The 25,843-nt window shown below is 37.9% G+C and overlaps 4 protein-coding genes across 4 annotated transcripts; 2 read left to right on the forward strand and 2 right to left on the reverse strand.

Annotated features, from left to right (window-relative positions):
• Positions 1–405: 405 nt before the first annotated feature.
• On the forward strand, positions 406–9,601 carry LOC124416385 (prohormone-2-like). Its single transcript, XM_046897392.1, has 9 exons — positions 406–566; positions 3,572–3,689; positions 3,780–3,875; positions 3,980–4,121; positions 4,217–4,456; positions 7,285–7,380; positions 7,487–7,575; positions 7,679–7,923; positions 8,011–9,601. Exons 2-9 carry the CDS (start codon positions 3,572–3,574, stop codon positions 8,140–8,142), a joined length of 1,158 nt encoding a protein of 385 aa, XP_046753348.1. The 5' UTR covers positions 406–566; the 3' UTR covers positions 8,143–9,601.
• A 1,927-nt stretch (positions 9,602–11,528) lies between these two features.
• Positions 11,529–12,722, forward strand: LOC124416259 (poly [ADP-ribose] polymerase tankyrase-2-like). The gene is made up of 4 exons (XM_046897187.1): positions 11,529–11,811; positions 11,922–12,192; positions 12,258–12,455; positions 12,524–12,722. The coding sequence occupies exons 1-4, from the start codon at positions 11,529–11,531 to the stop codon at positions 12,720–12,722; spliced, it is 951 nt and encodes a 316-aa protein (XP_046753143.1).
• A 292-nt stretch (positions 12,723–13,014) lies between these two features.
• On the reverse strand, positions 13,015–20,242 carry LOC124416260. The gene is given in 11 exon segments (XM_046897189.1): positions 13,015–13,389; positions 13,509–13,645; positions 13,768–13,923; positions 14,077–14,154; positions 14,156–14,271; positions 14,437–14,668; positions 17,121–17,372; positions 17,553–17,696; positions 18,664–18,822; positions 19,122–19,360; positions 19,594–20,242. Coding segments are annotated over 11 exon segments (2,334 nt in total). The 5' UTR covers positions 20,213–20,242; the 3' UTR covers positions 13,015–13,187.
• Positions 20,243–21,998: 1,756 nt separating this feature from the next.
• LOC124416261 (SET and MYND domain-containing protein 4-like) lies at positions 21,999–25,096 on the reverse strand. The gene is made up of 6 exons (XM_046897190.1): positions 25,054–25,096; positions 23,757–24,804; positions 23,293–23,567; positions 22,880–23,038; positions 22,376–22,516; positions 21,999–22,286 (listed from the first exon to the last, which is right to left on the reverse strand). Exons 2-6 carry the CDS (start codon positions 24,802–24,804, stop codon positions 21,999–22,001), a joined length of 1,911 nt encoding a protein of 636 aa, XP_046753146.1. The 5' UTR covers positions 25,054–25,096.
• Between the last annotated feature and the right edge of the window lie 747 nt (positions 25,097–25,843).

Genomic DNA, 25,843 nt, shown 5'->3' on the forward strand with positions numbered 1-25,843 from the left:
GTTCATATCGTTCGCAAAACAAACCAAGAAAACTATAAGAGAAGAAGGTTTTATCTTCGACTCATGCCTCATCCGTTCAAAGACAAGAATTTCCAAGCAGTCGACTTATATCTCGTGTCAAAGGCCGCAAACGTCACGGCGAGGTAGCATGGTTTTTACTACTACCCATAACACTTGCGCGTCTTTCTTTTTCCGGGCTTTGATTTTCCCTCAGTGCTAAAATAAATTTCTCGTACAAAAGGATGGAGGGGTAGCTATTTCCCGGCCCCTCGAGGTATTCCCCTTTCGTTTCGTTCATCCCTTGCTCTGACGCGTGGGCGTCGTAGGCGTAGGCGTCCCGGGTGGGGAGGAATCTGCGGGGGTGGCTGATCGACCGCCTGCCTCGCCACCGTGGCTCCCGCGCCGAGCCCTGCCACCCAGCACTGCTTCCCGGACCGTCAGAGCTTCAGGTGGTTTCACTTTCCACTCTCCACTGATCAGCGCAACCATCAGAACCAGACAGACGATAGAAGGAAGAAGATTGTTAGCGAGAGGCTACTGCTTGGAGACAAGAGGGACACGCTAAGGTGAGATTTTGATTCTGGAACATTGACGAGTACGAAAGTCAAATTCTTCATTTATTAATATCGTAATATAAGACAGGTCGAACTTTTTAAATTATTTCGAAACTTGGTTCTGAAGTTATCTAGCGAGGGAAATTTACGCTTTCGGAGAAACAATATTTTCCGTCGAACTTTCTCATGCTTTCGGCACGGGTGAAAAAAATTAATTACGTTACAATTATCTATCACAGATATGCAAATTGAGTCATCCGTAATTTCGCAGAATATTGCCAGATTAATCTAACATCGAATTTTATGAAGAAAAACGAAGCAATTGCGTAAAAGACTTCTAGAGATGTTGGAACATTAGCAAATATTCGATTTTTTTTCATACGATAATTTCTTTTTGGTCATCAAATTTTCAACTCAGTTACAGCGATATGTTATTTGTGCTTGTTCACTCAAGCGTTGGGTAATTTGTTGAGTAGAATGAATGCTCTTTATAAAGTGCGGATACAGGTACCCAAAGGCAAGGTTGATGTTGGACCCTTCATCATTGCTTCAAAAATAGTTTGCCGATGAGCTTTTCATAAAGTTTCATCAATAATACGTCATTTCCACGTAACTGCTTTATTCCCCGTTGTAATTTTCATTTCTGGTATCCTATTGAATATATGCAGGGCCTGAGAGATGTTTTAAATATTAATTCATACGATAGAGAATCTTCTGAATTTGTAATATTTTACGTAGTAACTTAAACGTGTCTGGTAAATGACAAGTAGGTATACCCAAAAACCTCGAATTCAATATGACTTCGAGTTTGTATAATATTTATATTGCACGTAATACTCAGATTAATTATTAAACATGGTTCAATACACATAAATTAACATGGTTCCAATAACGAGTAATCTTCCAAATTAACTATCCAGGAATAACCAACCGCGAGGAGATAGGACAAAAAGCTTTTAAAAGTGACATTCGCTGTCAAGTTTTCGAAAAATTTCATTATACCTTTCCTTTTTAATATTGAACCAGGGTAGAATGTTTTATGGATCTAGCGCTATGCGCTTGTATCAACAGATTAGAGATTAAACGCATTTTTATATGGCATGTTATACCTATCCTTTGTATGCATATTAATCCGCTATGCATACATATTTGAAATTACTTTTAGCATATTGGTATAATCTCTCCGAATATTAGGCGCGTTGTTTACACCTTACGCTATCCTAACAGAAATTTTTCAAACTATATTGAAAAATGATCGCTATTAGAATCCAGACCGTAGCTTTTTAAAAATTGCAGGAAACCGTTAAAATTATATCCTTGCGTATTGCCAACTTCATGAAATCAGATATCACTTATTGACAAATTGCTTTGCTACAAGATATTCGGTTTAAAAAACTTATTTTACGAGTCGGATGACTCGCTAACTGGCTGCGGCTGACCGAATACTGCTCATACTACTTGCGTTCAGTTTTCAATCTACCTTTTCAGTGCACAACTCTGTTGGAACTAAAGATTCAGTTTCTGTTGATTCATCAATTTCAAACTTTTCGTATGAATACGTACAGTTTATCGTTCCAATGCAACGTGCAAAAGCACGGATAGATGTGAATGAATTAAATTATTTCAAATATAAATAGAACTGACAGCAGTGTGCTGATTATGGGCTCGCCTTCCTCAACCCAACGATGACTAATTTCACGCCATATTATATTCAAGTACGATAATCCAAACATGCATATCTCTATAAATCGTATGGCCATTTATTGTTCGCAATTTATTTATATTGATTTCTCCACCCCGAATATTTGCCAATAGTATAGGTATTTTTAATATAGAGAGACAGAGAGAGATTATAATTATTTGCGAATCAGAACAATAATTATATTGACATTAGAATTATGTTTACAGTGAGTTAAAACTGCGGAGCGTGAAACATGCGATCATTTATTGTTTGCAATAACCCCATCGATAAACTCGTTTATCATTGTTATTTGGAATCACGAATACTGAGGAAAGAGATGCAATGATACGGACGTAATTGGGAAACAGTTTGGGTGCTTATGTGCTTATGTCCCCAATAGACCTTAGAGATGTGCGTGTAAGTACGGGTTACGTTCGCACCGTCGACTTGGCAACAATTTCCCTCGACTAATTAATATTTAAACAAGCCGCACCCTGTCCCACCAGGTTGATGTTGTCAGCTACCAACTAGCGCGTATTTACCTCATTCGCTTCCTCCGAGCATCAAGAACCCTGGCAAGCATCTAATTAATTTTCCACCCCATCGCCCACCATTTATCTCAAACTTTGTTGACTCTAGGTACTTCGACGTTAAAATGTTTAATCGTGTTTATTTCGTCGTGCAATTTCGCTCGATCTTCTTGCCACATTCTAACTACGGCAACAGGTCTTGTCGTAAAACCAAAACTGTCGAAACCGATCAGCGTTTAATTTCTTATGTCTCTTGGTATAGAAGGGATTGCCAACACGCAATTAAACTATCTGTCATTTTCGTTTCTAGTTTGAAGCTCGTACATGATGCACAGTTATAGCTCCAGTATTTCATGCAGTTATCTGATCTTTTTTCGGATTAAAAATTGTGGGTCTTCTTATTTTTCAATAGGGGTACAAGAAAATCAGTCATTTTAAACCAAATAGTGACTATTTGGCCTAAGTTGCGATTTCTATTATTGCTTTGAAGAGCAAAATAGAATTTTTTTAAATTTCAATAACATGAACATGGAATCATAAGCGGTTATATTCGAACATAAGGAAATCCAGTACTGCTTCCGATAAAACGGCAATTACCACTTTTTCATAAACACTTCTGTACGACCACGGCATTCTTGTATTATGTTTTGATTTTGAGTTCTCTGTTTGACATTAACTCTGACATTTTTCGAAAGAAACTAATTATTGTTGCCCTTCTGAAGCTATGCGATAATTCATCAAAACAGCAGATATTCGTGTCCGGTTTTTGTTCGGCGTTAACATTGAAATTATCACATTTTGTGTAGATGGTTTCAGCGTGGCTTGGAATTCTGGCCATTGGTCTTTTGGCATTGAGGACTCATGCGCTGTCCACGACACTAATGGAAGATGTCCAACGAGCCGATCAAGCCCTACGACCTAAGGGTACGTGAAACGCGTCCGCACAGTCCTTTATAGATATACGTAGTAAAAGTGCGATATCTAACGACTATGTAATTTGACTGTAATTTACAGTGAAACGCGCTCAAGAACTGCTTATGTTCGGAAACCAGCAGAATCGTCAAGCTGAAAATGCACCGGGTAATTTGTTCTCACCGACAGCTGAAAAACGTAAATAACATTTCAACATTACATTCGATCAAACTTTATGCGATACCTTCTCAAAGTTGCACTCGCCACAGCGATTCATCATAAAATTAATAATCATTACTCAGGAACAATTGGCTCTTCCGGACTGGGAGACATAAAGAACGCTTTCCCTGCGACGGAGAAGTTTAGCCGTACAAAGCCATTAGCGAGTGCGATGCAGGAGGGATACCAGGAGAAGCATTCACCAACCTACTACAAGGGTTATCAGTAAGTGTCTTTTTTTTTAGTCTCAAATTTTTAGCCCTAATGAATTTTCAACTTTTCCGTCACCGCAACGTCGTCTCACTCCAATTGTCACACAGGTACGGAAAGATACTAGACAACCAGCTGGAAGATAACCCGCGTATCTGGTTGGATGATAACACACGCACTTGGGATGTTTCTGCCTATCCCCGATATTACAGCGTCGGTGATGACCGTCGCAAAAGATCCGACGGCAGCTTCTCATCCACACCTGCATCGACACACGCTCCGGTGCCGTCGACTTCATCCCCCCCAGTAACCGAAAAGCCTCAACAGCCCGTTGCTCAGGCAAAACGAAGGTAAGTCTCGACGCTTTTACTCAAATTCGTTACCTCGTATTATACGGTACTTGGCTTTTACTTACCCATTCGCCCTTTCGAGCATTCCTTCAGACTAGTTAGTATAACGCAATTACTCCCGTTGCGAACTAACGCTGTGGCACTTGGCCACCCTCTGGGGGAGTTTTTCCCTTGGACAATTTACTCTTTCGTAAATGATTAACCCTGCGTGGTCGCACCGGGACGATTTCGTCCCAAGCGAAATTTCATTTGGGAAACTTTTTTCTATATAATGCCTTCGCCCGAATACCAATGTATAGTATAAAATATGATAACTTTTGTATTTAAATAACCATGGACTCATTTTCTGGAGGGATTCAAGAGTATTCATGATTTCTTTTTTCAGTTTTTTAATCCGATTTAACTCCTTGAAAACTGTACGTGCACGATTTCGTGCCATTACGACTGCGCAGGGTTAACCATCTTAACGAAGCTTGTTTGAATTATTATCAATAAGCACTTTAGTTCTCAGCCACGGGAGCAGATTAGACATGAATTTATCCGTGTAACGAATATCGGTTCGCATCAACGCGAATGAGAAAAGATTTGCAGCCGAAGCTCTATAAGTTTAACAATAAATCTATCTACCTGTAATGAATGCATGTATCCAGCGGGCTTTTCGGTTTCATCTAATCGTAAGGAACAAGATCATTTGAAACTGAATACCCAACCGGTAAACTATTCATCAGGCAAATCCCAAACGGGCAAAGCACAGTTGCGAAAAAAGCTATTCTAGTAATGAAGGGCGAACGTGACAAGCACCGCGAATGTACCTACCAACGATAAGCGAATAATTTGCATATATACGAAGTTACGAAACCGTCCACATTGAGTTACAACCCACGTAAGCTAGACCGTGATGTACATATTTATGTAACCGCATATACCCAGATGCGCGCACCCATGCGTTCTTCGTCCCCAAATCGAGTTTCAATGAGTTATTCAAAACTGTTCAATTCTATATAGACTTATACAATAAACGTATTTTAAATTTTATTGGAGCTAATCTAGTGCGAGTAAGAGCATAAAGAGAACACTTCTTCCGTTAGAAAATGATAAGTCAGAAAGCTGTACACTCTGAGCTCTCCAAATAACAGATTGCGTTGTTTATGCGGAAGACAAATTACGCGCTAGTGCACGAGTCCTTTCAATATACACAAATGCAACCGAGTGAAAATAATTGTACCAGTATGGTCTTTCTTGTAGAGGATTGCCATCGTCGAATACCTCGGTGAACGATTCACTGTCGCGGAATTAATCGAGTGCCCTCGGGACACGCATATAACAGAATCTTCCGCATGTTCAGTGCAATGATGCGACACCACAAGGGTCTTGCCGCAGGTTACCAGGCCACCTGTAGCGTGGGCGCAGACGGCAGTATGGATCGATGTGTTTTGTTATCAGGATAGGGTCGTCGGTTGCGCTGGCGGAATGGTTCGTACGACGGTTACCAGGCAACGCTTTGATCGAGAGAGAAAACCACGAAAGAGAAGAGGGTTGGTAAAGCTGTGGAGACGTAGCGTTGATTCGTCTTCGTCGCCTATTGTTTGTACTCGACAGAGACTGTTGCATTCAATAAAGGTGAAAAGTTAACGCGCATCAGTATTATTACGGAGGAAAACAGCCTTGCAGCCCTTGTATCGAGCACAGGATCATAAATTAGATGGTTTCTTTAGGCTGGATAATCTGCCTCTTGAACTGACGTAAATTTCTATTTACAATCCGTATCAAGAAAGCCGTTGGCTAACTTATTATTATATCAACGATACGTGTAGTCCTTGATCCTTAGAAATCGTCCGATGGCTAATACAAGCACACAGTTTTCAATCAATGCGGTCAAAGTGATGATCACAATCATCTATGGGTTCCAGAGATGTTAATTAAAGAACGCGATGATAAGCGTCTGGCTCATTTAGTAGCCGCGTACCGTAACTCGAAGTCATTTTGACGGGTCGTTACATTTAAGTACCGCTTGGAATTAATGTTTTCTAAACCACGCAGTCCCGGGGGGATAGGATTGTACGTGTGGCGCCAGTCATCCCCATTCTAGGTGGATACAGATAGATGCGGTTGCGGGAATGGGGCGGTCGATACCACTGCAGAAGTGTGCGTTTTCGAGGGTTCACTGACGGGGTTTGGGAGGGGCTCCCCTCACGGATCGGAAAAGGTGAATGGAAACCTCAGCTGTAAACTGGGTCATGCAGTTTGGCGCTCGTTGTTTTCCAAATGTTGAAGGGGATGGAGGGTAGCACGCGTCATCTGGACCACCCGATTAGGCAGAGTTTGGTATCGACCGAGCACGGTAATGCGCCCATATGGAGCCCTGCAACAGCAGTGTCCTAAAGTTCTCTGAATGACTAGGGAGGTCCGGGGCAATTTAGAGGGTCTAAATTATGCGATACCCGTCAACGTTGACTCTCCGAATTTAAGCGCATCTCTCGGATCATCGAGTTACTTATTATCCTTTACCAAATGTAACAACTTGCGGTCAGACCAGCGTAAGCTTTATCTATTACCCTAATTGTCAGTATTGCTTGATGGATGAACTATTCTTTCCTGTCACGTGACTATGAAAGGTCGTCTCGATATATACGTATACACAGGAAAATGTTTCGAAGAGGTAATCTTGTCCACTGTGGACAGACTGTAATTGGATAAATAACATTTGTACTATGGAGATAACGTTTGACGTGGTGCTCGGCAATTCTCGGACATTTATTTTTAGCCTTTAACTATACAATAAACGACACACGCGTTAGTCCTTGGACTTTTTTTCGTCTGTTTCACAGCCTTCCGATGTACCAGGAATCTCGCTACAAACGGGAGCTAGACCCTCAGGATGTCCTGGCACTTTTGTCACTTTGGGAAGCTGAGCGTCGCGAAGGGTAATGTCGTTTGATACTCCAATAAAGCCTCGTTACTATTATTAATTATTAAAAGAAAAATAGATCAGAAATCAAGAAAATGAAACCAACACTTTTCCGGGTTTAGAAACTGGCCCGGGTACGATACGGACGAGTACGAAAATGGAGATGACGAAAACAGCATCGTTGACGTTGACGAAGAAGATCCTAGGAATGGTAAGTTCCTGATTATAATTCTGGCCTTGAAGGTCAGTTAAGGTCCTACTCAGTCCTCACTTCTATTCTACCATAATGCTATCTTTGGCGTGAAATAAAATAGGCGCTGCTTGGTTAGAGGGGCCTATTTACTCGCCGCGGCACTTTAGCGTAGGAAACGATGCCCTCGCATCTTCTGATATTGGAATTCCCCGATCACGGCCTACAAACTATTATGACCGATACGGCAATCAGTTCGGTCAACAGTACGGCGGTGCTCTATATGGTACACCTCAGTACGGAACTGGTTACACTCGAAACGATTACACCCCGGAGAAGAGATTTATGGTTTCCAAGAGGAGGTCGCAGGTAAGTCGAAGATAAAACACGCGAAAACTTTTTGCCATCGACAGATATGGGGTTGAAAAATGGGTAACGACATTTTTTGGGGTTCAGGCCTACAGACCTTACGATGGAAGGAAAGCCATGGTCAACCTTGCCGAACTCTTGAGGGCGGTTCCACAAAATTATGCCAGCTACCCCAATGACAGAGCTGAATCCAGCTACTACCACCGCATTAATTTGTAATTTTATCCGAACAGTATATAATAAACCATCGGGACGAACCGATGATTTCAGGTTCGTTTGTACGAAAAGAAATGATTTATCTTGGTATCAGGTAAACGTCTACAACTAATACATTGTGAATAAAATTTTCTGTTTCAAGCATCAAAATCTTGTGTAGGTACTTATATTACCTGTATATATACAACGCGATATAGTTACATACGTACCGATTCTTTCACCCATGGTACTTACTGTTATAACAATAAAGCTGACACGCTGATTGATCCCATTTATCTAAGTTAGAAATTCGCGTTCTACGGCTAATGGGTAATAGGGGATTCGTTAATATAATCTTTTCAGTTTTCGAAAGTGAACCGAGAAACGGATCAACGCGTTGTAATATGCAATGATTTATTACTTATGCATTGTACACATATCCAGTCTGAGTATAATAATTTTTAAGCGATTATTTTCTGAAATCGCATTTAATGACATATTTAGTTAGTTAATTTTATTTTATTTTAACGTTAGATAAAGTGAAGTTGTCTTATTTTCGAAGTCAAAATGACCGGATCGTCTCTTTACTGAAATCGCGGTAAAGAAACAAAGATGTAGAACCGCCTTGCTTTTATTCAAAGTAACGCAACTGACATATCTAATTACCAAATGACCGTACTACTACACCTTCGAAACCATGGAACTGAAAGTCTGTATTATAAATACCAAATTTGTGGAAACTGTTTACACATGCAAGACTATAATATCTACTAATTAATATAACGAGATTAACGTATATTTAATCCCTGACTGTATCGTTGTGATCTATGGTTAACCGAAGATCAGCTGAATTCTTTGACATGCAAAGTCTTCCGATGACCAATTATAATTCATACCAATTGGATGATCGAATGCCGGGATGATCGAAATAATTCTAGCATCATGAAGTTTCGCGTTATGCACTGAATGCTCTATTTTGCACAAGAAGATATTTTCTTCATGAATAATAGTTGAGGTATAAAACCAGAACTATTGAGATGTACCTAATTTTGAACATTGAAAAACGCGATAGGATATCAAATGAACACATGGAAAGTGTGAAAAAATTCTGTAACTCTCATTTCACATGTCGCTGGCTTTAACTGTAGATTTTGCGAAGAGGACTTGAATTCACGGATTAGATTTTGGTCCATTCGATTGTATCCTTCCTTTCGAACTCTATGGCTAATTCGTATACATACGTAGATGGTAGGAAGGGAAATTTGCAAAGCGTACTATCTAGATACGCCAGTTAACCATAGGCTAAGATTATATTAGTATAGTGTACCTAAAGTATGTTTCAATATGTCTTACCTGACTGCGTTTATAGTATTTATGTGAAATGGAATTTTTTTCTAACGCTGGAATTGGAACCACATTGCAGGAAGATTACGCAATTTTTGCAATCAATTACGTTTAAATAAATGTGCTTATAGCTATGTGACGTAACGATTCATCAATTATATACATAACTTATCAATTATACGGAATTTGCTACATTCGCGGATGATTTGATCCGAATTCAAACCCCAAATCTCGACACAGTTTACGAAACTAATTATTAATTTAATCAATGGATGATAATATCGTGAGCTTACTTCACTGATTACATGAATCATTCAAAAAATAATTTTCTCTGGATGAATTAGTTGAATTTATTGAAATTGTTGTAACCACTGTGCAAACCTGTAATAAGTATAATGAGATAGAAATGCTCATTAAATTTTACTCTGACTTGTTCTGCGCGACAGCGACCGAATCATGTTTCGTTGCCTAGTCGCGCAATCATTCGATCGAAAATGTCAAGGCACTAACCGTATACGAAGGGCTTATTTTAAACATACCCTTTGGATCCTATTGTAATTTGTATAAACTATAATATTGTCAATACTATTGTATGTGTCTATAAGTGGGATGACAAATTTTCAAATGATACGACAGATTTATTGCGTCCTAAAAGTGAGATGCGATGACCGTAATTCAAGGTGCTATATGCATTGTGATGTCATGAAAAGTATCGAGATAATTTCCATGGTTTGAATATGATCATAGAGCAAGGGTAACGTGAAATATTGCAAAGCCAAATTGAGAGGAGAAAAAATAAATGAAACAAAAGGTTCAAAGTAATCTGTCGCTCTTGGTTGCGTCATTTAAAATCAATCACAAATCGAATTCGATTGAGAGCATGGATGGAAAAGAGAGCCTAAGTCGATTTCGACCTGTTTTCAATGATCAGCTTATTGAAAGATTGCGGCAAAACTCTATAGACCGTATTGTTAATACTGTAGTAATATTTGTAGACTTTATTAACGCACAAGCAGGTATGTATCTAGCAGAAGCTCTGGAATCGAATTAAGCTCATTTTGAAATAAGCTACTCAAATACCACCCCAAGCTCATGGCATTTAAATGCGTATTTTACGGGGTTGTATGCGTAAGGGTATGTCTCGTATCGGAAGAACGTCACGCGATTTTGAAAAGAATGTCAACTGACAGTCATTTCGCAATCTTATATAAAAAAAAAACAAAAAAAAACAACTACTTTCCGTAGGAACGTGTGGGAATAAAAAACACAGGCAATACGAAGACATACACGACTAGAGCTTTACCACGTTTTTCTCGGTTTTTCGAAACTAAGATCATCGGCTTGGGTCGATTTAGCCAGCTTGTTCCATCCATATCTTCAGATACGATACCCTCGCGGTACGACATACTACTTTGCCATGATATATGGTCATTTGTAGTCTACCTGTGTAATGTAATGTTACAATCTAATCTAATCTAATACATATGCATATATATGCGTGTGTGTGTGTATATATATATATATATATATATATACAATAGCTTTACCTTTAAAATATTTTTCAATCAGTGGTGCTTTCGTTCGATCAATGTATGGGTAAAGTGTAAGAGGGATAAGAGACGAACAATAAATGATTATATTCTATGCATGCACTATCCGACTTTCCCGATTCATGTTTAATTCATTTCACTTCAGTCATTTTCGACATGAATATTTGAGCGTTATAGTTAGGTTTTTAGGCAGGCCCCAATTGTGAGGCAAGCTCTTTTGTTCATACAGCGCTAATAATCATTTATTTAAATCAGAAATAGGTGTTGCATAATTCATCTTTGGAAAGTAGATTTTTATATTAGTCATAAGTGGACCGCTGTTTAGCATATATCAAGAGGACTGTGAAGAACCGTTTATCAAGTCTCGAACATTGAGGTCGCGATTTCCAAATGTATGCAAAAAACATAAGCCTAGCTAGGACAGCTCGCTCTTGTTTATTAATCTCACGACTGAATTGAATAGCCGGACGTGTCATATCTGCCTCGGGAAGCTGTAACGATACAGAAAAACGTATAATGGAAGCCGATGAAATGAACCGTGCTAGCACATCTGAAGAGAACCCTGGCTCGAAGAAGGTTGCCAAATCACAGTTGAACAAAAAGCTGATGGATGCCTGCACAGATCGTGATGTCAAGACGGCCAAAAAAGTGATTCTGCAAGGGGCGAACGTTAACCACCGTACTTCACACGACGTCACGCCGATTCTTGCAGCCGCTGAACACGGTGACGTTGATCTGATCGCCCTGCTCTGCAGTCAGCCTAACTGCACCGTCGATCTCCAACAGAAGACCATTTACGGTGAAACGAAGCATATTTTCATGTTCATTTCAGACATTTATACGTGCATACATATACGTAGAAGAGATGGTCGCGTAGACGACGGTCGCATTACGGCAAATTTTATTCAGGAGCGACTCCCTTGCATTTGACCGTTTTCTTCGGACACAGGCAAGCGATGCTGGAGCTTTTGCGCCGAGGAGCGTCGACGATCTGTTGGGACAACCTGGGCCGTTATCCCCTGCATTTTGCCGTCACTCAGAAGGATGTCGGGGCTGCAAGAGTTCTCCTCAAGTACGGAGCACCGGTCAACGTCTACGATACTTTCTTCGAGAGCCCTCTCTACAACAGCGTTATGAGGAAACCATGCGTGGCTATGGCAAAACTCCTTCTGGCCAACGGGTAGATTTTGCCCTGCATGCAATTTTCACCTCGAGTCATATTACGCGTGATGTTCGAACGATCAGGGCCTCCATGGATCCCCCGCCTCAAAGCCATGGCTTAGGGCTGCTTCTGGAAGCAGTTTTGGGCGTTCGGGTCAGCTCCGATTTAGAAGCCGTCAAAGCTCTGATCCGGGCTGGAGCGAATGTGAACATTGCAGACCCGATAGCCCGGAGAACTCCGCTTCACTTAGCAGCAATTAATGGCCGATTGGAACTGGCTCAGTAAGTGTTCACTTTGGCATTCGACAGGTGTTTTGATCTTGCAATCGCTTATCCACTTATGATTCCAGATATTTAATCCAGCATGGCGCAGACTTATACGCAGAGAATCGCGCCGGACAAACTCCTTTGGAGGTTGCATTCAACTATCGTAACCTGAAGGTTGCTCATTTGATTGAGGATAGCCGCAAGTTGCAAACAACAAGTTGTACGAGTCAAATTCTTGAGACCACCGTAGGTTCTGATTCGTCGATCAATCGCTTAGACTAGCTATTGAACACTATCTCCGAGTATCTATGGATTGATGACTACGAATTTGTAAATGAATTTTCTTATTACGTCTTGATATTTCTCTTGTAGCATAATTTAGGCGCATTTCGGTATTGGAAAAAACAGGATCTCAACATAGTAATAGAAGGAATTGTAGTTTGCAAGGTTTATTTGATGATGAACATACACAGAAGTTCATAATACTTTTCAAAAGTAACTACGAAGTATATTTCGGCACCATGTAATGAGATACTGAAGAAATAATTATGCATATATGTATAAACCTCGACGAAGTTCGAAGTATTCAGAAAAATAAGAAAGAAAATTACGAGTGAAAACTTTAATTTCTGGAGAGCGCATTTTGAAGCCATTCGTAAAATACTTAGCACTGAATTGTTATCCCAAGTGGATCGGCTGGTACATAGTCGTACACAATGTCAGCTGCCGCATAAAGATCTTTTAGAATTATAACTGACATGTCCAATTCACTACAGGTTTCTGCACAAGGTTATGCAGTAATTCATTCATTTCGACCACTTCGGTGATAATGTTAGAAATGTTTTGAGTGATGTCTTTTTGTAAAAAAAAATCACCATGTGTTACAAGGTATTGTCGCAAAAAGTCATCAATTATAATTTTGCCCTCTTGAGTAACTGCTTTTTGCTGAAACATAAACAATACGTTCAAATTGAGGAAACAACACATAGCAGTAATAAGTGAAAATGTTCTATCAATGAACATGCAAAAAAAGTATTCAAGCTGCAAAGATTTTGCACAGATTACACTTAGCTACAATGAGTGAAGAGCGTGGGCCAAGCTTCTTTGCAAGGAAGGTATTCACACATCAAGTTTCGATCCTGAAGACGTCCACGTCTTTTGCTTTTTTCCATCACAATGTAACAGGGTATATAACTTCTGAATATCTAGAATAATAATTTAGGTGACTGTATATTTATGAGGCGTGAAGGATGTTCTAAATAGTGCTACTTCTGGCTCAACTAAATCACCAACTTTAAGCTGATGTATTGGAACCATTTCGTTTTACCTGTTCGCCCTTTTCAATAGGATAGGCAGCAAAGAGAGCAAGGTGGTCTGTATACCATTGTTCAACTGTTTTTGGATCACAGGAATGATTGGGCAGACCACAGAGAGCCAAAAGTGCAAGTCCGTGATCATAAGAAGTTGAACAAGATGCACCGAACTGTTAAATTGAAATATCTTATCAAAGTACAGAGTAATTGATTGGATTTAAAAAAAAAATGTAGTATCAATGCGACTAAAAAGTTATACATAAGGGAGTTAATTTAGGAAATTCCATTTGATGCAATTCAGTATTAAGTTAAAGCACTCGTACGACTGTAGCTTTCATTAAGGTAATATCCACATTCCTCAGCATCAGCTCGTCAACAAGTATCACTTCTGGATTTTTCTTTAAACGTATAATTTAGTTCCATCTTCTTCCTAAATATCTCAGTCTCTCTTCCGATCATGCATATTGATAATGCACACCACAGAACACTAGTTAGTTCTGTAAGTAAAACGGAAAAGTCTTTGTGGGTACGTTTAATTGAATCATATCACACAACAATCTCGCATTCGCGGGACGCCGGTTAGATCAGTTTGGCGCAGTAGGGCGATAGTGTCATTGGGATGCGGCAGCTAAGCTGGTGATTCCCGCGTATTTGAGCACCTATATGTATAAAGCATATACTACCTAGAGATGCAGCTTGCAAGAAAAGGCAGCGTTCACTGACTACGGCAACAATTCCTTGCATTAAAATGCATGATGCTGATTGGCTCTCAATGAGAATTGCGGAGCCCAGCGCTTCCGAATATCGCCGCGGTGGCGCTGGTGTTGCGAGCCGCCATTTTCTAGTCGTTGGACATGAGGAGTCACCAGAACTCTCGGGAGCGTGTGCGAATCCGGACGGCTTTTCTTCGCGCGCCTGATTTTACAATTCAGTTGCTTTAATAATTCTTCGAAGCGTGTTAAGCTAAATCGGTGCAGTAGTTGTGAGTGGAGTTGTTTATTAACTCGATTGATCAGATACTTTACGTGGAGTGCGACGATCAGTGAATTCGACATAATTTTTTCTTCGTGAAACAAATGAGTTTTGTTATTTCGTGGTCGCTGTTGTTTTTGTTTTTACTCGGAGTTCACGTAACAATGCAGTGACCGGTAATACTATTTCAACTTATTGTTAATGTTTATCCGGTTTACCCATTGTAAAGTTATCTTTCAACGTATTTTTTACATCGTCTTGTGATACGGTAAGAATAATCGCCATGTCAGATTCATCCGCGAATCTGCTTTACACGAAAAAGTGCAAATCTCGGGCATTTCTCTGTGAAGATTGTCTGAGTTAACAGTTATAATACAAGTAATCCATATTCTGTTAAATCGATGTTTTTGAAATTCCAGAAAACTATTAATATTTAGTTTTCTTTAATTTTAACGTCCAGTGAAATAGTGGAAGTGATAATACTGAAAATTATCGCGATGCACACACGAGTACGTCACCTTGTACAAAATCGGAGCTTGAGGGGACAATCATGCGCGATCCTGCAGGAACTAGGCGATAGGTAAGCCTTGCATGTACTCTTTTTTTTACTTTCAGCTCTGCTTTATTTCAAAATCAGCGCAAATTACGAAAATTTCGACATTGGAAAACCAGTCGTTTTAGTCTTGTTTTATAATCTTCATCTTTTGAGGCCAGGTGGCAATGTAGGGACAATACTATGACTTAGATTACTTATCTTCGTGATGAGTGATGATGTTCATTTATTTCTGTAGAAAGTATAATTTTATTTCACTTACAGACAGATTGAAAGTTGCTTTTTTGCAGTTGTGAAGGTTGATGAATTTCTTTAACAGTAAGTTGCGTTCTAATTCTGCCGTTATATCTTGGAGTAAGGTAGGGCGTACCACAAGAAAAAAAATTTTTTTTTACTACGTTGTGAACGGACGGTTTACGTCAACACAGAGATTCCCTAGACGAAAAATTTCGTATATCAAGGCTAAGTGTTTCCGAAACTTTTTTTTAGTTTTCCATTTAAATTAAACATGAATAAAAAACTTTGTGGTGAATTTTCATAACTCTATACTTTTTTAATAATTTTCAAATTTGTGGAAAGTTTCTGAAAGCAAAGAGAAGAATAACCTTTTAAATGTATGAGAGCACTTATCAGATTTTATTATTTTTATTAATTTTTGTTGGAATGCAGGGTTAAAAAATTTTTGACCAGTCTCTATTTTCTTCAATTTTTTTTTTTAATACAAAAAAAATAAAAGCTCCTAAAACTGTTCTCTAAGTCTGGATTTTGAGACTAAGGAGCTAAGATTTTGATGGTATTGAACGAATTGAAAAATGTTGAATAACTACAATACAACTATGTGGACTGACCTGAAAATTTATTTTTTTCGTGTTAAATGGATATAAAAAAAAGTTTTGGAACTACTTAAACTTGAAAAAATTTTTACTATGCGTGATGTCTTTTTCTTGATAGAACCTCGTTATTTAAAAAACAGCACTATGAAAATAAGATAGAAAATTAAACTGACATACTGGATTATGGCTGCATCATTCAATCGATCTTGCAGCATTGTGGATATATTTAAGTCATTGAAACAAAATTTAATTTTTCTCAACTGCTAATATCTGTGGTGTGGAATTTCACGCCTACGATATCGCGAGGTGTGGAGTGCTCCACATCTACCATAGTGGTTTCGCCGCGCCTGCTAAAGGATGAAAATACGTGCGAAGCCATCGCGGCATCTTAATAAAAATTAGCATTAAATCGTGATACTCAAATACTCTTCGTTTGTTCGAACGGTTGAAAATCCTCTGATCCTTTGTTACGTTCGCGTGGACTCAATACCTTGTGGTTCTAAGGACGGGGAATAACTTGCGATTTACCTTTCATAAACGATTGCGAATCCCAATTTCTCGAAGACGACGCCGCGACGTGGGAAAAACGGTTGTGATCACATGTCAATTGAAACAAAGACTTGCTTCTCACAAATTGATGGAATAAAGAAAAAGGCATTACCATTAGGGTTGAAGCATAGGTAGAAATTCAATTGATAGCACAAAGTATATTTATTAAAACAAGAATGAGTCGTGAAACAGCAATTAAGATAGGAAAATTAAAGGAAGAAAATGCATGTCGTTAACACATGCAGGTATAATGTATTTCTTTGCACAACACTATAGGAAACTAAAATTCCCACTCTGATGTAGTAGTAGGTCTGTTAGAATATATAATCACATAAACGTAACATATACACCATCAATACACATACAAAATAAAAACAAAAATGACTCAACACAGATAGATTTTATCGTTTTATCTGTACAAGTTTTGAAAGAATGAATTGACTTTTTGTAATAGGTCTACCTCGAGTTGATCTGCTGGTTCATAATCGAAAATGGTTTTGTCATACAGAACTTTCAGCATCATGACTACAATCATCAATTCTCTGCAAGGTTTTCGTGCCAGTTTATGAATCATTTCAACCATATGAGTCAATTTATTCAATGTTTCCAACGAGTAGATGTTAGTCTTTATCTGTTCGCCAAACTCCAGTATTATAGATTCAACCGGAAGTTTAGCTAGTTCGGTTTTAACCTGGCGAGTTAATGGTTGGTCCTGGAAGACAAATCAATGAATTTCATGTGTATGCAATGCGACACGTAAAGAAATGTCTTGGAACAAGAATGGTAGAATTAGCAGTACGTATTCTCATAAACATACTACATGGGTTCGATAAGATTTGGTCAAGAACTAACAGATTGGCATCTTTATGGCCCATTAAAAGTAAATTGTTACCTTGAAGCTAGGTATGTCTTCCATCATGGGCCAATTTTTTGCGCAGGGTAGACATTCACAATCGAATTTCCACTCTTTGAAAAGTTCTTGTCTCATTTTTTTCGGAATTAGTGCGTAAGGTACCGTAAAGTAGTTGTCAAATATCTGAAATTAAAGGTGGATGTCTGTATTTCATATTAATTTGACTAATTCTCTGACATCTATTATCAATAACATCAAAGTTTATGCAAACTAAAATATCAGTCAACATACAGCCAGGCATTTCAGGTGGTATCAACTGAAATTGGAAATTGAAATTCAAGACTTGCTCTGGAATTTTTCATATGAAGATATTGGTATAAAAATAGAGCCTTGTATAAGAAAAAAAAAAAAAAAAATTTCAACCAACTCCATTTTGAGATATTATTTGATTGGTTATTTCCAAAGTGCCCGTTTTCTGAAATCTGATAAAATTCAGAATAATGTATTAAAATATAACAAAATTTTTGAGCTCTTTTTACCTCCTCTAGACCCCGAATTCTTTTCCCACACTCTTATAACTACCCTACACCCTGCATTCTCTTCTTATAATCACCTCATTGCCTTAGTTCCCATACCAAGCCAGTAGAATTTTTGCTTTAATGCTGAACTGCAACTTTCAAGTTATCTATCATTCGGCCAGCATCTAAATTCATGCTTCATCCCGAAACTGTACCAACTCTTGCTTTTTTCCTCCTACAAAGAATTTCTCTTACACACCATCTCATTATATTCTTTAAATGATTTATAATACATCAATTATACAAACAATCATTTAACTTCCTCAAAATCAATTCCTTTCATCTTTACTCTCTTGCATTGGGAATAGTGGCACGGAAGTGAAATACTCAAATAAATATGTTAGCCGGGCAGAGACTAGGCTTTGAGTAGCTCCTCATCAAAATCTACATTACCCAACAGGAATTTTAAAAGTTGTCATATTTGACTAGATTCATCTGAAATTTATAGATTTTACAAACATATTTTGTATATTCATATGAAAAATTCTCGAGCCCACCTAAAATGTTGATGCCTGATTGTGATTGATATGTCGAAGAATGCCTCATAGTTTTGTCAAGTATCCATTGAGTACCTGTTCGCCTTGCTCAATTGGATAGATAGCGTGTATGGCGATGCCATCTCTAAGGAATTGCCTGGTTGTGTTTGCATCGCAGGAATGATTGAGTAGACTAGAAACAGCCATAAGGGCATGTCCGTATTGATGAAACTTTTGGCCACGACTTACTCCAAACTGTGGATCAACGAATTTTATCTCAATTTTATATGAAGTTTTGAAAAAAATACTTCATAATGTTCTATAATAAGTAGCAAAGAATAAGCGTTTTTATTATATATTATATTTATTTCCGTAATGAAATCAATTTCGACTGTTTTATAATATTTCGTAATGGGCTATGAGAAATGAATGGGTAAATAGTAAAAATAAGTAAAAAATAAATGCAGCACATAGTGGTATGCAAATTTTATTCCATTTTGTGCAATACGTACTCTGTGTGTTTTTATCGTTGCACAGTAATGTATATGCTTTACCATCAGCCCCCCTACCAGTAAGACATCTGGATTTTTCAATGATGCATGCAATGCTAGCCGTTCGCCGAACATCTTACTCTCTCTCACTAGCATACACATTGCGATGGCTATTGAAATTGTTGCCGAAAGTAAATGTTCAGTCACCCATTCATTGCCTCCACCAAACTTGCTGCAATAAATACTACGGTAATTGTCGCTATGGAATATACCATCTTTGTCGCATCCCATGGTACATGGATCTACAAATTCACATACCATAATTAGCTTCGCCGGTTACCTTGTCCCATCAATAAATAAGGTGATGGTATTGTACAATCAGTAGAACATATTTTCACAGTAAATAATAAAAAACTTTTTTTTGTTCTTGTTGATAAATATTTGATGAATTGAAATATATTTAAGACTGGATCGAAGTTGATCAGAAATGCTAAATTCTTTATGGAATAGGGACAATTGGATAAATATATTTTACCTGTGTTTTGATCAATCGTCATTAATTCCTGTTTCAATGCGTCGATCTTCTTGCCTTTTTGTGTGGCCATTATTGCCATTCTCATGGTTAGGAAAATATCGTCATTGAGTTCATGAGAAATCAAAAATCCTATAACTGTGCATTCCACCTCATGGTAACTCTCCCAGGCTTCGTCTTTACAAGCTTCTGAACAGTATGCTACATTGATGCAGCTTTTGCATGGGATCATAGCCCAGGATAGTTGCCAACAATTTGAACAGTGCATATACATGTTCTGGGGCAGAAGTCTTTTGCAAAATGTTTTTTCTACCACCAAAACTTCTCCAGGCTTAATTTTACGATTAGCAATCAGATGCCGGCCATATTTCTTTGAATATGCAATTTCAACTGCGTCAGAAGCGCAGGGAATTTTCAGGTTTGGCACAACTATCTTTGGAGGTGGAAATAGTTCTGGATTTGCTTCAGGTTTAGCAACTGTGCACGGACTGGACATCAAATGTTTCAATTCGATTTTACTTCTGTTGATTTCATTTCTACTCATACTGGTTTTATTGAGCCAAAGCATAGCTTCCAAGAAGGATAGATCTGCGCCAGGTCGACCCAAGGCCTTCAAACACATACCTTTTCGTTTGTACAGCTTTGATTTTAGTCTGTCTGGGTAATTTAGATTTTCGACTCTGATAATATCATCAACACAATCTTCATATTTTTCCACCTTAAACAATGCAGCAGATCTGTTTGCGTATGCCAGAGCTAGTTCCTCTGATGAGTCGATGGCATAGATGACGCTTTCAGTATATTGTTGGATAGCTTTGTAGAATTTATTTTCGATGAAACATTTGTTTCCCTCTTCGCGTGATTTTCTCGAGCAATCGGAACATCCTTGTTGGCATTCAGAGTCGAATAGGAGAGCAGAATGACTGACTATCAATTTAAAAGCAAATTCAAATTGCTCTCGATGAGTATTGTGCTGCTTAAACTTGTCAATGACATCTGTGGTTATAAGATTGCTCAAATATTTATGCCTACGTGCATTCAAATGTACATCCATCTAAAACGTGAACATTAAATGCTACTAAATTCCACAACAAATGTTTTTGGAAATGCAACAATTATATACAGTTGAGTTGTATTCATCAATTGTCAACCCTTTGGACAATACTTATTATTTGGACTATTAAATCACCACCAATATCTGGGTGAGATGTATTCAGCAGGGCAGGTAAAAAAAAAAAAACCAAAAACTTGTGGTTCTCGCTTGATTTTTTTAATACACGAGCTAAACTGTATTCAATTAACAGAAATAGTACACGTCGATTGTTTGTAGTTCGAAAGTTATTTTTTTCAACCACATTGCTTTACCGCAATTTTTTTTTTGTAAAATGAATGATTTCGATTCAAAACTCAACTTCAATTAATACTGAACGTGAATGCGAAAAACAAAGAGTCACCATAATTGATCGTCGTAATCTGATCTCGTGATAATTTATTTTTCTCGCCGTAAGTTATTCGCAAGTTGATTCCAACAAAAAATATATGCCTAGGGAAGGTTATAGATTTGCTAAAATACTCTGATAATATAGTACATGGAGTCTTACGTTTAGTATCTTTTGGATCTCGTTGAAATCTTTTTTGAGATGATAGATTTATATGGATACGAGTCTGGCGTGAACGAATGACGAACTTTTCGGGTGATTCTGAATACAGTGCCGGGCAGCGACGGTTGGATTCGAAAAACGTTGATGGGTTCATACGTGTGCATAAATCGGTAATTCCCGTCCATTTGAATATTCAGTTAGACCGGTACAATGACGTTATCCTAGCCGTCTAAACTCCCGGCGCCTTAGCAATTTTTTTCAAACATAGTGGAACTATCAATTTAACGTCAATCGTGATGAATAAATGAATCTTCATTATTAAGACTATTGCAAGCAAGCATTTATAATTGAGCAAATTAAACGGTGTCACATCTTGACCCAGCTTTAGCCGATTAAAAATGCTGATGATCATTTATACCCTTTTTTTGAAACACACAAAGCCAATCAGAAACAACAAATTCTGTTGGGTTGTTGCTGAATGATTGCAGCACAGGAATATTCAAAATAAGCTACCCTCTTTTGCACACTTTACAATTAGATTAACGTGCTATGTGATTAGTTTCACACAGCCACAAACCAAATCTAACGCACTAGAGATCAATAAAAAGACTTAGATTACTATTTGTGTCAAAGATCATTTATTATGCCATTAACGCACAGATTTGTTTGAATAATATACGTATAAAAGTAAATAATCAAATAAATGAATTATAAGTCATTTTTCATATATGTTACTTATATACACACACTTTGATGAGTTGAGTAAACAGTTGGAGAAAATAAATGCAGAGTAATTAGTTAGACAAATTAAAAGGAATTAAACAAAAGTTGTTTTAATGTTTCAAATTCATCGACTGGTTCGTAGTGAAATATTACATCAGCTGAATTGTAATATTCCTTTAACATTGAAATTGCCATTGATAATTCGATGCATGGTTTCTGCACAGTTTCAAACAGTACATTAATCATTTTCAATAATTTGTTCAATGTATTCGGCGAGTATCGCACGGTGTCATTGGTCATCAAGTTGTACACTGTGCGGTCACTCATAATTTTATCCAATTGCTTCTTACTTTGTTGGGACAAGTTTTGGTTCTGAAATACAAATAATGGACAACTGAAGGTTCTGGTTAGATCGAGGAAAAAAATCTGTTAATAATTAGACAGGCATGTCATATTCTTACTCTGTAGCTGGGTACACTGTAAATTTGGGGCCAATCATTTGCACAAGGCAAACAATCACAATTAATGTGCCAACGATTCAAGTGTCCCTGTCTCTCACGTTTATCCATCAGATCGAAGCGTGGGCCATAGTTTGTAAATACCTGAAATCAAAACGGAAAAAGGATTATTATTTAGGCTTGGCATGTTATGATTCAGAAACAAGTATTGGTGAGTTTCTACTTTAACTGAAATTCTGTCTGTATACGCATTATGTCCGTACTTACGCAAGCACATCAATGCATAGGTAATTCTGTTTATGTAAAATATATTTGTCAGTGATAATAACGTGGAGATAGTAAGATAGTAAGAACCTTCGAACTGCAAATGTGATAGATGTAGGTATATTAATCAAGCTTCATTGACGTGGTTGCGTTCGTTTTTTCAATCTTGTGTGCGTATTTTTGCTAACAATACCAAGAAAGATAGTGACATGTGTTAGGATTCAAGAAGCATTGTGAAGTTACCTGTTCACCCTGCTCGATTGGATAAACAGCATATGTAGCCATGCAGTCTGCATACCATTGCTTTATCGTGTTAGCATCACAGGAATGATTAAGAAGACTAGAAACAGCCATGACTGCATGCCCAAGATCCTTATTCTCCGAATTACGCGGTGGTCCAAACTGAAAAATTATCACATTGGGTGTATTTTGGAAAGTGAGTAATATATTGCAGAAATTTCTTGCTGCAGAATTCATCATTGATATTTATGAAATGCTATGTATGATTGAAATATTATAATACGATGGAAGCACGTAACTTGAAGCATTTAAATTATATTAATATCTTGATAACGGTTCAAGTTAACACGATTTTGCAGTAAAAGCATTTCAAAATTGAACCTTAATATATCTTTTGCAATTGATTTAGCACATACAGTTTGTGTATTGATGATTAAAGTATGAATATTCTTCAAGATTAGCTTTCCGACAAATATAACGTCTTGATTGTTTGCCAATGTATTTATTGAAAGCTTTTTTCCGAACATTCGACTTTCACTTGCAAGTGTGCACACTGTTATAGCTGCCCACAATGGTCTAACTATCAAATTTTCTGCAGAACATTTATCAATATTATCTGTTAGACTGTAAATGCTGTGGTATTTGTCACTACAGAACTTCCCATTATCGCAATATCCCTTAGTACATGGATCTGAAAAATTGAATGAGCAACATCAGTTGTTGGAAGCTTTATGATGACATATTGTATTAATAAACACTTGGATAATCAAATATGAATTCATAGTATATTTTTAGTATGAGAAATAATATGATTAAAGTTTATATTAACGATATCAAAGATTTTTCAAATTCGAGCGTAGAGTCATCATTTGAATAATACCTGTACTATTATCAATGGTTTTCAGTTCATGTTTCAATGCATCCAGTTTAGTTCCCTTTTCTGTTGCTGTTATAGCCATCCGCAAGCTTAGCCAAAGTATATTATTGAATCCGTAACCTAGCAGCAGTCCCACAACCGAGCATTCCACCTCATGGTAATCATCCCAGGCTTTATTTCTACATCTTTCTGAACAATATGCCACATTGATGCAATATTGACACGGGATCATATTCCACGACGCGTGCAAACAATATGAGCAGTGTGTGTAAACATTTCTCAGAACTAATCTGGAACAGTATGGTTTTTCGAGAATGAGTATCTCTCCCGGTTTAATTTTACGGGTCGCAACGAGGTGTCTTCCAAATTTCCTTGAAAACTTAATTGTTACTGCATCAGAGGCAGAAGGAATGTTTGGATTGGAGGTTAGCAATGTGGGTGGGAGATGTCGCGGTACATTTGCAGGTGATTTTGAAACCGATGGAACTGAGCTTAATTCAGGCAGCTTGTTTTTAGATTTATCTTTTTCATCTTCCTGCAGATCCATTTTTTTAAGTGAATTGAGAGTGTCTTGACATGATGTATCTATGCCAGGTCTACCCAGTGCCGCTAAAGACAATTCCTTTCGCTTGTATAATTTTATTTTCAATCTGTCTGGATATTTTAGATTTAAGGCTCTGTCGATGTCTTCCACACAGTCGGAATATTTGTTTATTTTAAACAAAGCTGCAGATCGATTAGCATATGCTAAAGCTAATTCTTCAGAAGAGTCCAGTGCGCAGACAATGCTTTCAGTGTATTGTTTCACAGCTGTATAATATTGACCACTTGCAAAGCTATGATTTCCAGTGTTTCGTAATATTATCGAGCGATCCAAATCTTTTTGCAGACATTCTGTGTTGAATATATTGGTATGATGCTTGATCACTGTTTTCAAAGCAATTTCAAAACGCTCATTTTCAGTTTTGAGCGTGCTAAACCTCGAAAACAAGTTGTGACGTATAAGTTCCTCAATAAAGTTGAGCTTAGGCAAATCGGAATATTCGGTCATCTACAAAGAAAATGTTCAATACAAATCAGCCCAGTAAACTGAAAGAAAATGATCTCTTTTCTTTTTAAAGCTTTCGAGACAGAATAACTTGAAAATAAAGTATTTCAGGAAGTATGATTTATCCTCAATTCGCTCGATTCATAATATGTATGCTGAATAGTTGTATACATGAAAATTTTATTATCTAAAAAGAAAAGGATCGCTAAGATATTGCAACACGTGTCCTTTGTAACACAAAATCTGTCGTACCTTGTAATTGCCCGCATATTGATACTTTCACCAAGGCAATAATATTGTAATAAATTGTGCGTAATACTGTAACGACACGCCCAATTTTTCAAGATTACGTCGTCCGATAGATGGATTCACAACGCAGCTTTGCAGTCTATCTAGAACAATGGCTTACTAACCGTGGTGTCGTCAACTGTAGTTAGGGAAAATTTTTCGGAACGATGTGCACGTAAGTGGGGGAATCCCCGAATTTCGCCTGTGTTCACAGGCACGTAAAGTCCCTCGTATTTTGCGTTCCGAAAACAATGTCCGTGGTTCGGTATTTACATCTTATTCATCGATTACCTTGGAATGCAACGCATTTTGACGCCATCATCTCTCTTTTAGCGACGCATTTCGAAAAATCAGACGTAAATACTGAACGCTGCCAAGAGAGCGAAGCAGAACTCTGGTCTAAAGATTGTCGTCAGCACTGGTGGCTAAGTTCGGAACGCACCGGCAGGCAGTTTGGTGGTTGATTTGGCGGTTTAGTTAATTGAATAATTGTTCGATTACTCTTTTTTAGATGAAATTGGCGGTACCAAATGAATCTATTGTACTGGTTAATTACTTGGCATAAAATATAAGTTACTGAATTAAATGCTTGGTTCTGGCTGTACACTTTATTTACTGGTCTCGTGTAGCTGGAATCTGATTATTGATCAGGTTTCTGGTTTCTTAGAACACAATGGTCCAGGGACTAAAATCTATACTCTTAGCGCTCACACTTTTTTCGGATGTGATCATGATCATTTCACACGAATTTCAT

The sequence above is a fragment of the Diprion similis genome, chromosome 2, assembly GCF_021155765.1.
Source record: "Diprion similis isolate iyDipSimi1 chromosome 2, iyDipSimi1.1, whole genome shotgun sequence".
Lineage (NCBI taxonomy): Eukaryota > Metazoa > Arthropoda > Insecta > Hymenoptera > Diprionidae > Diprion > Diprion similis.

Coding starts and splice junctions, on each gene's coding strand:
- LOC124416385 (XM_046897392.1), top strand. CDS start 3,572: ATGGTTTCAGCGTGGCTTGGAATTCTGGCCATTGGTCTTTTGGCATTG. Junction 4,457..7,284: donor GTTGCTCAGGCAAAACGAAG/GTAAGTCTCGAC, acceptor TCTGTTTCACAG/CCTTCCGATGTACCAGGAAT. Junction 7,576..7,678: donor CGAAGAAGATCCTAGGAATG/GTAAGTTCCTGA, acceptor GAAATAAAATAG/GCGCTGCTTGGTTAGAGGGG.
- LOC124416259 (XM_046897187.1), top strand. CDS start 11,529: ATGGAAGCCGATGAAATGAACCGTGCTAGCACATCTGAAGAGAACCCT. Junction 12,193..12,257: donor AAACTCCTTCTGGCCAACGG/GTAGATTTTGCC, acceptor TCGAACGATCAG/GGCCTCCATGGATCCCCCGC. Junction 12,456..12,523: donor GGCCGATTGGAACTGGCTCA/GTAAGTGTTCAC, acceptor TTATGATTCCAG/ATATTTAATCCAGCATGGCG.
- LOC124416261 (XM_046897190.1), bottom strand. CDS start 24,804: ATGACCGAATATTCCGATTTGCCTAAGCTCAACTTTATTGAGGAACTT. Junction 22,517..22,879: donor CAATCGAGCAGGGTGAACAG/GTAACTTCACAA, acceptor TTTTGATTTCAG/GTATTTACAAACTATGGCCC. Junction 22,287..22,375: donor ACAGTGTACCCAGCTACAGA/GTAAGAATATGA, acceptor TTTGTATTTCAG/AACCAAAACTTGTCCCAACA.